General features: G+C 49.9%; 2 protein-coding genes across 6 annotated transcripts; one reads left to right on the top strand and one right to left on the bottom strand.

Annotated features, from left to right (window-relative positions):
- Nucleotides 1-704: 704 nt before the first annotated feature.
- Eif1ad (eukaryotic translation initiation factor 1A domain containing) lies at nt 705-5,410 on the bottom strand. Of its 2 annotated transcripts, none has more exons than XM_030251073.1 (6): nt 5,013-5,102; nt 3,947-4,601; nt 3,693-3,801; nt 3,498-3,606; nt 3,281-3,328; nt 705-2,297 (listed from the first exon to the last, which is right to left on the bottom strand). In XM_030251073.1, exons 2-6 carry the CDS (start codon nt 4,031-4,033, stop codon nt 2,138-2,140), a joined length of 513 nt encoding a protein of 170 aa, XP_030106933.1. In that variant the 5' UTR covers nt 4,034-4,601; nt 5,013-5,102; the 3' UTR covers nt 705-2,137. The 2 variants fall into 2 exon arrangements, with proteins under 2 accessions (XP_030106933.1, NP_081512.1); NM_027236.2 differs by having other exon boundaries at nt 712-2,297; nt 3,947-4,165; nt 5,013-5,410.
- Banf1 (BAF nuclear assembly factor 1) lies at nt 5,347-7,590 on the top strand. 4 transcript variants are annotated; one of them, NM_011793.3, is made up of 3 exons: nt 5,347-5,655; nt 6,267-6,405; nt 7,065-7,590. In NM_011793.3, exons 2-3 carry the CDS (start codon nt 6,283-6,285, stop codon nt 7,209-7,211), a joined length of 270 nt encoding a protein of 89 aa, NP_035923.1. In that variant the 5' UTR covers nt 5,347-5,655; nt 6,267-6,282; the 3' UTR covers nt 7,212-7,590. The 4 variants fall into 4 exon arrangements, 3 of the variants coding, with proteins under 3 accessions (NP_035923.1, NP_001273537.1, NP_001033320.1); NM_001286608.1 differs by having other exon boundaries at nt 5,347-5,789; NM_001038231.2 differs by lacking the exon at nt 5,347-5,655 and adding an exon at nt 5,860-5,960.
- Nucleotides 7,591-13,557: the final 5,967 nt, after the last annotated feature.

Here is a 13,557-nt window from a genome sequence, read left to right as displayed (position 1 = left end):
TGTCTTGATCCTCTCTCTTTACCTTCCCAAGTAGGATTACAGATAGGTGCCACAACTGGTTAGGATTATTTTGGGGGGGTGGGGTTGGGGTGGGGCATAATCTCTCTATGTAGCATTGGCTGTCCTAAAACTATGTAGAGCAGGCTGGCCTCAAATTCAAGAGGTCACCCTGCCTCTGCCTCCACAGTGCTTCGCCTGCTTTTTGTTTTTGAACAGGAACTCACTCTACAGCTCTGGCTGACCTAGAACTCAAGAGCCCTGCCTGCCTTTGCCTCCCAAGTGCTGGGGTTGGGATTAGAGGAGCGCACTAACTGTACCTGTCTGCATCTAAAAAAGGTAAAAGGTGTATCAATGAGAAAAGAACGAGCCCTTTAATGAGTGAGTTAGGGGCAAGTGGCTATTTCTCTAGTTAAAGTTAGTTCTCTATTTCCCATAAATGACAGCAAAAAGCTGTAGATCTAGCTTGTTAAGAACACCAGTCTAGAGTTAGAGGCCAGCCTGGTCTACAGAGTGAGTTCCAGGACAGCCAGGGCTACACAGAGAAACCCTGTCTCAAAAAACCAAACCAAACCAAAAGAACACCAGTCTACCATGCCAAGTGCTCAAGGCTCAGTACTAAACAAAAACAAAAAAGAACAGAAAAACCCTGTCTCGAAAAACAAAAACAAAAAAAAAAAACTCTTCATAAAAAAAATTCAGAGAAGTTAAAGATAGGTTCATCTTTAACCCATCTAGTTTATTTTTCCATGTATATACATCTGTATTTTATACATGTGTATACCCAAGTATACATTTACTATCACAAAAAGCAAACATGACGGACATAAATGAAAGCCAGAGAGGGTATGATCATAAGATTTGTTCAAAAATAAGAGATTCTATATAGCATATGAAGCTAATACATGCCTCCACACTCAACCAACTACCCACAACAGAAAAACAAAATCCCTCAGAAAGGCTCCAAAGTAGAAGTTCCATTAGTACAAGTGCACACGGAAAACACACACACACACACACACACACACACACACACACACACATTAGGAGTGGGCAACAGGGTTGAAGAGTTCCACTGTGGGATGGAGCAAATGACCAGCAGGGGCAATACTGAGCTGAGAGGTCAATTTCAATGGTATTCAGCAGGGGCTGGGTTAATGCTAGCAGTGTATAGCCAGAAGCAAAAGCCTTCCAACAAGCGAGGACAGACACAGTTCACAGAAGCTCGAAGTTTAGTGAGTACCTGGGCTACTGAAGGATCTGTGAACTAAGGCAATGAGAGTGAGTAAATGAATGGAGGCAGTCATGAGCAGAGGTCTGAGTTGCCACGATCAGCCTTTTGATGCTGAGGTACAAGGGGTAAGGGCGTTGCAATAGCCTCTAATAAAAGGTTAGGAGCCCCACAGGTTCATGCCTGTGGGCAGGACAGCCATTGAGTTGGTCAGCCTAGGCTATACAGTGATTCCCAAGCAAACCTACGTTACAGACCATCTCAAGATTACAGGAAATTTATACCCTGAGGAAATTGGAAAAATTAAAAAAACATGAGACGGTAAGGAGGTTATCCTGACCACAGACACATTCTGGAAATGACAGGTGCCTAAGGTGAAGAGAGACAGGGTGCATGGGTGTTGTTTGTATGGCAGCAGGTAGTATGCACTGTTGCAATAAGGGACAACAAGGCACCAAGAGGTTTGTCCTCAGCTGTGCTTAAGAGGCAAGTGAGTACTAGGTCCTAGGCAACAAGCTTAACTATTGGAATCACGACTAAACGAAAGCAGGTATGAAGAAGACCCAGTAAGGCACAGTGTAGAGCGAGGCATAAAGTGTACAGAGAGGTACTGTGAACCAGACACATGCAGCAGAGTTAGGCCAAACCATTTCCTTTCCATTCTCCTCATACGTGACCAAGGCTTCCACCACCGAAGAGACTTCACCATGAGCTTCCCTCCACAGAGAGCCACTCAGACACCAGTGTAAGTCATCACCCACCAGGGGTTTAATTCTTTTAGGTCAGTTCAGAAAGGGGCCATCTTTGTCCTCATCCAAAGGAAAAGATCTGCAGGGCACCCTGGGGATGTCCAAGCCCAGAAAAGCCAAGGGGTAGTCCCTGAGCAAATAGAGAAGTGGGTCCTGGGGCTCAGGCTGCCTCCTCCTCCTCCTCCTCGTCTTCTTCACTCTCCTCCTCACTCTCATGATACTGTCTGTGATTGGTGTTGACAAAGAGGTCAGAATCATCTTCAGAACTTGACCCTTCTCCTGACAGCTGTGGCTCAGCAGGGAGTTCTGGTTGACTCTCTCTGTGGGAACAGGAGGAAAGAATAGGTGACATCTTCCGGGGAAACCAGATCTATTCATTTAGAGCCCCAAAACCAGGACCATCAACTATACAATCAGAATCTGACAGGTTTCTGAAAATCCAAGAGCCCCAAACCCTTATGTAGTGGCACATGCCTAGTATTTAGATGGCTAAAGCAGAAGATGGTTGAGTCTGAGGACAGTCTAGGCCACATGAGATCCTGACTCAAGAACAAACAGAAGCCAAAAAAAAAAAAATTCTGGGAGAGGCTTTTTCTAGAGAAACAGCAAATAGGGAAATCCAGTCAAAGAAACAGACTCAGGATTGCCTCCAGGCAGCCCTTCATCGGGTTCAGTGAGGAAGCAACCCTACTAGCACACTGACACCTAGCATGCTCACATTTCCTAACAGCTGATGTACCGACAGCTTCCTAATGCTGTGACCCTTTAACAGCTCTTCACGTGGTGACCCCAACCATAAAATTATTCCATTGCTCCTTTATAACTGTAATTTTGCTACTTTTATGAATAATAATTTAAGTATCTGACACGTGACCTTCAAAGGGGTCTCGACCCACAGGTGAGGACTGCTGCACCAAGCAATCTTACTCTCTGTATAACTCTGTCTTAGATGAACTCTTGTTTGTTTTTGAGAAAAGGTTTCCTGTACCCTAGGTTGGCTTTGAACCTATTATGAGTAGACCATGCTGGTCTCAAACTCCTGATCTAGAACTGCGGGCATGTCCAATCACATCCAATTAAGAACCTTCTTACGATACTAAAAAATGCATCTAAAGTCACTTGCTTATTAAGTAGCCAAGCCAGCATTTTAACATGTGACCTTCCTGCCACACTCATAACCACCCATTCTATTATATGTGCCGCAGTTCTCTAAACAAGAAAAGCAGGCTCCCTTTTCTCCTTGAGGCACCAAGGTGTGAACTTGCATTTCTTGTCTTCCCTGGGCTGGGGGCTTGCTCCTTACCTGTTCATATTGTTCTGTTTCTCAGCTACCTCAGAGAAGGCCTCAGGCCTGTGACAAGAGAAGAGCCAGGTTAGAGAGCAGAGAGAACCCTCTCAGTGAAACAGCTGTTTCCAAATGTTCCTCCTGGGACGGCGTAACTTTCTCCTTCCCCTCCCCCTCCCTAGCTAGGATAATCTCTCCCCAGAAGCCAGAGGGTGGCTGAGGAAGACCATCCTACCAGTGACCCTCCTTCTGTAGAGAGCGGACATGGTTCTTGCAGAGCACAAAAGAGATCTCAGCCTTCACTTTTTCTCCTTCTTCAATAGGGTCAACAATGAGGAAATCCCCTGTAGATGATAAAGGATAAAGCCACTCCTGTTATGGAGAAGGAAGTCAAGGCCATGGTTCCGTACTGTGAAGGGATGCTTCTAACCTCTCTTGATCCAGATGTTCTTGCGGTATTTGGAGGGCATGCTCACCAGGAAGCGCTGCCCCTGTGCTGTTTCCACCTCATGCAGATTGTTCCCAGGAGTCCTGAGGACCTGGTCCAGGAAAAAGCGAGAACTAGCCACTTCATCAGTTAAATCAAGCATGCTCCGACCTGCACTGAGCCTTCCCTTTCCACACCCAGCGGTGCAATGGGAGCATTGGGAGGAGGACGGGAAGCCCGAGACAGGCGGCACTCACTTTCACTATTTGCTGGTGGTCAGAAGGCACCATGTGCTCCCCCAGCACCTCCTGCACCACATGCTTCCTCTTGCTGGCCTGAGACATGCTGGTTTCTGTCCAGGGTTGTTAGGGTGCACAGACTGTCAGTTCTTCTTCCAGAATTATTTGGATGCCAGCCTTAGAAGCCAGGACTGCTTTCAAGAGAAGCAGCCTTATACGAAAAAGTGCCACCTCGCCCTGTTAAAAACATGCACTTTAGGGGACAGCAGGACTTGCTGCTCTGGCAGAGAACCAGGTATGGTTTCCAGCCACAGGGGATTCAACGCCCTCTTTTGAGACACACATGCAGGTAAAAACACTAATACACATAAAACATGAATGAAATCATTGAAAGACAAATCACAGACTTAGCCAGGTGCTGGTGTATATCTTTATTCTTAGCACTTGGGAGGGAGAGGTAGGCAGAAATTTGTTGAGTCCTGGGCCAACCTAGTCTACATAGGGAGACCGTAAACCAAAAACAAACAAGCAGGACCTTCAAGGGCCAGGGAGATGTCCTATGAGCCAGCACCCACATCAGATGGTTCACAACCACCTTTAACTCCAATTCAAGGGCATCCACCGCCCTCTTCTGGCTTCCGAGGGCACTCACAACACCACCCATGGGGGACATCTTTAAAAAAAAAACAAACCAAACCAGGAAACACAGGTTTTATAGTGTCAGCTGAGACGTCAGGGTGGCTCAAGCCTTCGATCTCAACACTAATCCCAACCCACGGAGCACGGGGCCGGCCCTCTCAATAACAAAGAAAAACTAAGTAAATCGGCGAGATCACGGAAACTACCCAGCACAGGGCAAGCCCTGAGTCCTACGTCTCAGTCCTGTTAGGACGGCGACGCCTCCCCCTCCCAGGCCGATCGGTCATCCCGCCAAGCTCTCTGAGCGAAATCTAAGGTGAGCTGCGTTCCGCCACAGGCTTCAACACCCAAGGCAGGAGAGCCACACAACGACGGCCTCCCGACACATCCCAGGCACGGAGCGACCGACGCGGCGCCCAGCACGAGAGCTGCCCACGGAACTCACCCGCTCGGCGCCACACCAGCACGCTCCGCTTTCCAGGTTGACGGCGACAGTAGCTCGTCCACGACGCGCCTCGACAGCGAGGGACCAAAGAGCAAACAACTGTGACCTGCAGGTGGCCCCGACGGTAACGCCGGTCTGGACGCTCGGCCCCAATCCTCCGTTGTTCCTCCCTCCCGTCTGCCGGTCTGAGGTGACAGACCTGAGGAAACCGCGCCGGGAATTGCGATTCCGGGGCGCTCAGAGGTCCTCCGGATTTCCCGCCCCCTCTTCGTCCGTCCCTTTAACTCTTCCCTCCATCAAGTGAGGCAAGCCTAAGTTCCGAGTGCGGGGCAGGAAAACGCATTCTCCTCGGAGGTCTCGATCCCACAGACCGGAAGGGCCGCTGGAGAAACAAAAGCCATCGAAAGCCGGATGGCTTCTTGAGAGGAACCGGAAAACAGCGACCCCCGTGGGCGCCGCGGCTGGCGATTGCGCGTCAACTCTATGGCTCCGGGTAGCTAGACCTGCCCAGTTTGGGGATTAGTTTTGAAGGTCGCGCATAAAACGACCCGGAAGCGGAAGTCGAGGAACCGTCTCGTAGCTTGAGGTCTGGGCGGGAGCGGCCGAGTGGCGCGAGGAGCCGTTACCAGAGCCGGAGCCTCCGGTGAGCGTGAGAAGCGGAGTGGTGCTCCGGCTGGCGTGCGGTGGCGGCGCGCAGAGGCGGGAGGGAGGGGAATCCATCGCGGAGGCGCGCCTTTGCAGCGGGGCAGCCCGAGTCTGCGGGAGGGGCGATGCGCGGTGTGTCCGGGTGGCGGCGCGTGGAGGGGGCGGGGCGCTCGGAGCGGGGCGGGGCCTCAGGGCGGGGCCTGCGGGACCTGAGAGGCGTGGAAGAGGCCGGCAGCCCGAGTGAGGGCGGCGAGGCTGGCGAGAGCCGCGTGCTGTTCCTACCACGTGTTAGTTCCCAACGGGGTCAGTGTCTGTGTAGCCAGGGTCGCGGGCTGTGAGGGCTTCAGGGCGGACCTTGACTACTGAGTCTGGGAGTCGCTCTGTTGCCTTAGGTGCGCCACCAGCTAGTGCAAGCTGATATATCCAATATACCCAAAACCAGGACCCACGGAAAGTGGAAATTTCCGAATAGCCGGGGATGGGTTGGGGGGACTCAAGGGAGCAGCCACAGTAGCTGTGGTAGGATATTGCCCTTGGGACTTGTGGTCTTCAGCCCTAACCTACTTTTCTTTTTTTTTTTTTTTTTTTTTTGGCGGGGGGGATTCCCAGGTTAAGCCTGATCACGATGACAACCTCCCAAAAGCACCGAGACTTCGTGGCAGAGCCCATGGGGGAAAAGCCAGTGGGGAGCCTGGCCGGGATTGGTGACGTCCTGAGCAAGAGGCTGGAGGAAAGGGGCTTTGACAAGGTGTGGGGGGGCTGCAAATGCCAGGGAGGGGTAGGAGCGAAGGTTGGCAACAGGTGGTACCACGCAGATTGGGAGTGAGGCCCACACATGTTTGGGGGGTACCTGGGGAGGCATGGTGCCTCCTTCATTTTTGTGTTTTGTTGAGACAGGGCTTCTCAGTGCTAGGATTAAAGGTGTGGCTCACTGTCCCCTGCCCTTTTGTGTGTTTTAAATATCACGAAAATGAAACTAGGCATAGTGGATTGTGCTTATGACCCTAACACTTGGGAAGTTGAGCTAAGAGGATTCCCGTGGGATTTAATGCCAGCCCTGACAACAAAGGAACAAACCCTGTCTTTCTTTTTTTTTTTTTTTCGAGACAGGGTTTCTCTGTGTAGCCCTGGCTGTCCTGGAACTCACTCTGTAGACCAGGCTGGCCTCGAACTCAGAAATCCGCCTGTCTCTGCCTCCCAAGTGCTGGGATTAAAGTCGTGCGCCACCACTGCCTGGCAACAAACCCTGTCTTAATCAAAATAAAAATGGCCTTGCCCTCTGAAGTATTTACCACCTAACCCTCCCTAGCTTCAGAGATCTGGCCTCTTCGGAGTGGTATCAGCGTGGACAGTCCTGTTGCTTTAGCCCATGAGACACTTAGCCACATGCCCTTTTCTATTCTGCAGGCTTATGTGGTCCTTGGCCAGTTTCTGGTGCTAAAGAAAGATGAAGACCTCTTCCGAGAATGGCTGAAGGATACATGTGGTGCCAATGCCAAGCAGTCCCGGGACTGCTTTGGGTGCCTTCGAGAATGGTGTGATGCCTTCTTGTAGTGTTCTCTGGGGATCCCTCATACCCCAGCCACAGCACAGTTTCCAGAGTCTGCAGCAGGGCAGGGCTCCTCCCTGTCCTCCATAAAGGAAAAGATGGCTGTTGTCACCCTCACCTCCTATGTACTCCAGGGTCTATGGGGAGTTCTCTCCCCTCAGCGTTTCAATCTTTCTGGGATCGTTTCCCTTGCATGCCTTTCCCTTCCACCTCCCCCTGCAGTTCCGTGGCAGCAGTTACCAACTTTCCTGAATGGATTCCTGGCCCCCTTCTCCCTCACTATCTGTTGGATGCCCTTTGGCTCCTTTCCTTTTTTTGGCAAAAACAGTCACTGTCCTTATAAAAGATTTTTAAATTAATAAAATCAGTGGCCTTCATACTTGGTGTTCTGTGTCAGAGAGCAGATAGGCTGGGGAGTTGTGTATTCCCAGGGCTGAACACGTCTACTTCATTCGTTATCAGTGCAGACCGAAACTGGTGCCTTCTATTTCCCCTCCCAAGAGGGAGCCACCCTAGCCATGTGGGCTCTGGGCAGGTGCCCTGGGTGTCCCAATTCCTAAACATTGTGGGAGAGAGTGTGGGTTGGCTTTTTTCTCCTGGGAGCCAGGTAGGCTGAAGGCTTCCAGATGTCAGCAGTCAGTCTAGGCAGCACCTGGTGGAAAGTCAGTGGGAGTCAAAGGTACCAGGAAGCGGGTGGATGGGATGTGGGTAAGAGGTCACCTGCCAGTCATCATAGCATGTGCTCTTAGCGTCTGGCAAGAATGAATGGGTGGGACTTTTGCTGTTTGCCAAGCTACCATAGAAAAGGAAGGAAATGGTTAAACTTGAAAGCCAAATCCTACTTCTATTGTTTTCAAGCTCATATTGTGAGCCAACCCTGAAACTAGTATCTTTGTAAGCACTTATTACATTTTTTATTTTGGAATGGTAAGAGATTTGGAGCTTAGAAAGCTAATTTGCCCTTGAACTTTCAAGAAACTAGCCACTGGAGCTCAAAGTGTGTGGGAGCCTGTGTTCCTGTGTCATGTAACCCATGCTATGCTTTTTGAGCTTCATACGGTGAGGGTTGTGGGGAGCAGGTACAGTGCTGTGTAACAATGGTTCCTGCTTGATAGTCATTCCTTCAACAGAAAGTATCATTGAACAATGGCTTGATTATACAAATGAAATGCTTTTCTGCATGTTTACTCTCCAGGAAGGTAAGGATGGCAGTACGGGACTGGGTGTGAGATGAGACAATTCTCATGGTCATTTGATAAAGGGAAGGTTAATTAATAGGGTGGTCTCTCTCTGTTCTGCCTCGTGGGGGCGCATGCCTTTAATGCCAGCACTTGGGAGGCAGAGGCAGGAGGATCTCTGTGAGTTTGAGACCAGCCTGGTCTACAGAGTTCCAGGGCAGTTAAGGCTACATAGAGAACCCTACCTCAAAAAAAGAAAAGAAAGGAAAGGAAAAAAGAAAAGATGGTGTCTAAAAAAACTAGAAACTTAATTTAAAACCTGAGTAATGAGATGAACACAGCGTGGGTAAAGATATTCTTATCAATAAAATCCCCACCCAGAATTCATATCAGAGCTGCAGTCTAGGAAGTGTCTGGGACTTGGCCCAATTGGAACATTGCTTGAGGTGGTCCCTGGACTCACTAATTCGGGAGATATGAGCATGCAGACCTGAAGTTCAAGGTCATCCTTAGCTACGAAGCAAGTTCCAGGCCAGTCTAGGGTGCATGAGAGTACATCTCCTGAAGCAAACGGTCTGCAGGGATGGCTCAGGAACTAAACGCTTGCTGTGAAGGCAAGAGGACCCAAGTTCAAATCCGTAGCACCCACCTAAAACCAGGCATGGTTGCTTGTGCCTTTAGTTCCATCACTCCATTGTGTCAGGGCAGAGAGAATCCAAGAAGTTCTCTCCGGCTAGCCTAGCTGAAACAGCTTCAGGCTCAGTGAGAGCCTCTCAGTAAGAGGAGTGGAAAACGTTAAAGGACGATGCCTCACATCCTCCTCTGGTCTCCACATGATTAGGCAAGGAACCACTCCTCACCACACACATACATATGCACACGGGGACACAGGCTGGGGATGTAGCTGTGTGGTAGGATGCCTAGCACTCATGAGCCCATGGGTTCAGTCCCTAGTAGTGAAAAAAGCAAAGGGGACAACAGAATAGGGAACGTGGTAGAGGAGCTGAAAGGCAGCCCCAAGGGAGGCCGGGCAGTGGTGGCGCACGCCTTTAATCCCAGCACTTGGGAGGCAGAGGCAGGCGGATCTCTGAGTACGAGACCAGCCTGGTCTACAGAGTGAGTTCCAGGGCAGCCAGGGCTACACAGAGGAAACCCTGTCTTGAAAAACCAAAAAAAAAAAAAAAAAAAAAACCCACAAAAAACAAAGACAAAACAAACAAACACACACACAGAAAGCGTATGGAAAGGGTTCACATTGATTAGAAATCAGAAAAACAAATGCCCCTAATGCCTACCAGAATGGCAAAAACCTCAAGTCAGACAATATCAAGTGTTGAGCAAAAGGAGCAACAGGAACTGATCCCAGTTGGTGGGAGTAAATTGCTATGAGCACTCTGGGAAAACAGCTGAGTATTATTTTGCAAAACTGACACACCCCATGAGCCATCAATTCCATTCTTTGGACTGTGCCTGTAAGAGACTGAATACCTACTGAATACCTACACCAGGACTTTAAGAACCGCTCACAGCTGCCTAGTCTGTGAGACGCTGCTGGACAGACTGGTGGTTCCAAGTGTGAGCCACAGCAGGCAAAGTGAACCAGACCAGTAGTTCAGAGCAATCTCAGCCTGGGTCCATGGACACAAAATCATGTGATCCCAGTACAGGCAGAGGCAGGTAAATCTCTGAGTTCAAGGCTAATGTGGTCTACAGAATGAGTACAGCCAGAGCTACACAGAGAAACCCTGTCTCAAAACAAACTGCCTTTTTTTACTCTTAGTATTTTTATGCTTGTGCCTTGCTGTGTGGGCCTGGCTAGCCTGGGATCCACTGTGAGCCTCAAGTTCACGGCAATTCTGCCTTAAGGTCCTGGATGCCAGGATCGCAGTCCCACACAGTGATCTGCTTCCATCCATGTTCAGAAGTAAATCCTTGCTGAGGGATCCCTAGATAGATAGTAAAGTTAGAAAGGACACCAAAGAACTGCTTTCTGCAAAGAATTAGTGACAGGTTTGGGGGCACAGCATTGCTCTATGCTTGCTTGTATGCAGTGGACACCAAAGCAGACACCAAAGGGTTAAAAAAGGAACGTCAATAGTCAAGGTGAGTCACCACAGATCTTTGGAGAAGGAAGGTTAATGATGATGGAGGGGCTTGTAAGTGCAGGTGACAGTTTCTGGTCCTAGAGGTGGGGAAATTGGTGACACTAAGTATTGAATTGAGCAGGGTTTCTGAAGTAGCTAACTCACAGAACGGTTACCCAGCATGCGTTAAGTCCTGCGTGCCAGGTCTCTCCTCTCAGAGAACAAGAACAAAAGTGTTCTGTCCCCTGTTCTGTGTGTGTACTGGTGACATTGCAGAACTATAAGATAAAAGCAAAACCAAAAATAACGTCCCCAGGAGTGCTATGTGTGGCAGTGTGTGACCATGATGCCGGCATGAGCTGGAGAGGCAGCCTGGGCTCTGGAGTAAGACAGTCCCCCAGAAAATCAAAACAAGACAAACAGACCATGAAAACAAAACAAGATTTGAGCCTCTAACCATCAGAGACAAGTCAGAAACTCTCTGACATGAGTATGCGGAGAGCTCACTCCAGGCTGGGTCTAGGTAGCGTATGTCGCCCACCTGGAGTGGTGACCAGATACCCTCAGTGGGGGCTGCAACACTTGCACTGGGTACATACCTCCAAGGTGCAAAGCAAGGTACAGTCAGGCCACCAGCAATGGCCCTGCAGAGATGCTAGATGTAGGGACAACCAAGAGAGGAATAAAAACTCATCTTTGAGTCAGGCTTGGCAATGAACACCTTTAATGTCAGCACTCAGGAGGCAGAGGCAGGAAGCAGAGGAGGAGGTGGAGAAGTAGAGCTCTGAGAGTTCTAGACCAGCCTGCTCTACGTAGTTCTAGGATAGCCAGGGTTACATAGACAAACCCCGTCTCAAAGAAAAAAATAAGTTTATTTATAAGTATCTTTAAAAAGAAATATGAATGTAAAATGTATGACTGAAAAATGCCTAAATTTTGTGGGGTTTTTTTTGTTTGTTTGGTTTTTGTTTTTGTTTTTTTTAAAGATTTATTTATTTATTATATGTAAGTACACTGTAGCTGTCTTCAGACACTCCAGAAGAGGGCGTCAGATCTTGTTACAGATGGTTGTGAGCCACCATGTGGTTGCTGGGATTTGAACTCTGGACCTTCGGAAGAGCAGTCGGGTGCTCCTACCCACTGAGCCATCTCACCAGCCCCTGTTTTTTGTTTTTTTGAGATAGGGTTTTTCTGTGTAGCCCTGGCTGTCCTGGAACTCACTCTGTATGTAGACCAGGCTGGCCTCGAACTCAGAAATCTGCCTGCCTCTGCCTCCCAAGTGCTGGGATTACAGGCGTACACTACCAGCTGCGAAAAATGCCTGAATTTTAAAGACTGACTCCAGCCTTGAGTGAAATAACTCGTTTCTCCTTTTAGAAAGGTAGGAATATAGAAAGCATCGTGGGTGCTCCTCATCACATGTCTATCCCTGCTTCAGAAAGGTGAGCATGGGTGCCTCAGTTTCCCTCAAGGGCCAAGTTACTGTTCCCTCTGTAGCTCCCTGCACGAACCCCCAAGCCCCCATACTCCATGTCTGAGTCCCTAGGTCAGAACACCATTCTTAACTGGCAATGGGAAAGGCTAAAGGGAGAGCCATGGGCAACCAGCCTGGGCTCCCAAGTGCCCCTGACTAACCTGCCTTGTTGCCAGCTGGCAGCTGGCATCAAGTATTGACCCCGGGTACAAGAAGACCGGAGTCTCTGGAGTGCATGTGGACCTCACCACCAGCCCGCAGCCATAGGGGTGTATTAAGAGATAATATCCACATCCCATGTAGAGCCTTGAGACCCCCTGGCTTCCATCTTGACAGTCAGGTACAGTCAGGTACAGTCAGGTAGGGGCCTGGCTAAACCTATCCTGACTCAGCCTAAGGCCAGCATGGGGTATAGGAGGGAGAGGCTGGAGCGTCCCCCTGTGGTGGAAGTTTCCTGAAGGACTTGGGATTACACAGGGCCTTCTCATTCTCTATACTGGACATTGATTGCCCTTGGTCACAGAGAGATGTGGCAGACTGGGGGTTGGCTGCTAGGAGAAGGAGACTGGCGCCAAGCTCACTCTCCTTGTCCACTGTGCCCCCACCACCCCCTGGAGCTGCCCTGCAACGTTGAGCTCCTTGAAGTCCCCTGGAAGAACACTACTCAGCTTCTAAAGCATGACTGCGTGCAGGTGTGACCGGCCCCAGGGTGACAGAGTCAGGGCCCCATGGGAACAAGCATGGTGGAGGCGCCTCAGGGCCACGGGCCACGTCTGTTGCAATAAATCTGCAGCTCTGCTTCTTGCACTGCTTTCTCCTGTGTGTTTCACCCACCCTGACCCTCACTCTGCTCCCAGTGACTCAGAACCCCACAGCTGACAGAGCACAGTGCCACCCGGGCCATCTCTGCTGTCCTGGCCCAAGCGGTACAGAGCACACAAGGCTCAACTCTACAATGTGGATCCTCAAATGTTGTAGAATCTCAGACGGAGAGAGACCACCTTCTGTCCACCACTCCTAAGCACAGCCACAGACTCCCTCCATATGTGTAGTGACTCCTGCATATGTGATAGTACTAAAGAAACACAGTCAGAGGTAGATGCTCTACGACTAGCTAGGGCATGGGGTATCGGGAGAACTCTGAAGGGGGGCAGCACCCTGATGATTTCAGTGCACAGAAGCACGCTTGGTGGGGCCATGGGTACGACACTGAAGGCCTAGCCTACAGTCCTGTGACTGCTGGTGGCTAGAGATGGCTGGCTGTCCTTCTGAATTACTGGGGGCCACGAGGCTGACAGTCCCTCTTCCATCCTTCCCAAAGGCACAATGCCTTGCCCTAAGGAGCTGGACACACAGTCCCAGAGGAGCAAACTCAAATGTACTGACCCAGAGGGGTGAGTCCCCAGGAGAAATATAACTCAAAGGTACAGATACACTATTTTTATGTGTTTATCTGAGTGTGGGGGCGGGCACGCAGAGACAAGCTGTGGAATCAGCTCTTCTTCCACCTTGTGGGGTCCAGGGATGAAACTCACTTTTGGCTGAAACCATCATTATCTGCTGAGCCATTTCACCAGTCCCCAACCGCAATGTTCTGTGCAGCCTTACTTGGCAG

Source organism: Mus musculus, chromosome 19, assembly GCF_000001635.26.
Source record: "Mus musculus strain C57BL/6J chromosome 19, GRCm38.p6 C57BL/6J".
Lineage (NCBI taxonomy): Eukaryota > Metazoa > Chordata > Mammalia > Rodentia > Muridae > Mus > Mus musculus.
Note: the sequence above shows the minus strand (reverse complement) of the source record. Positions and strands in the feature narration are given on the sequence as shown.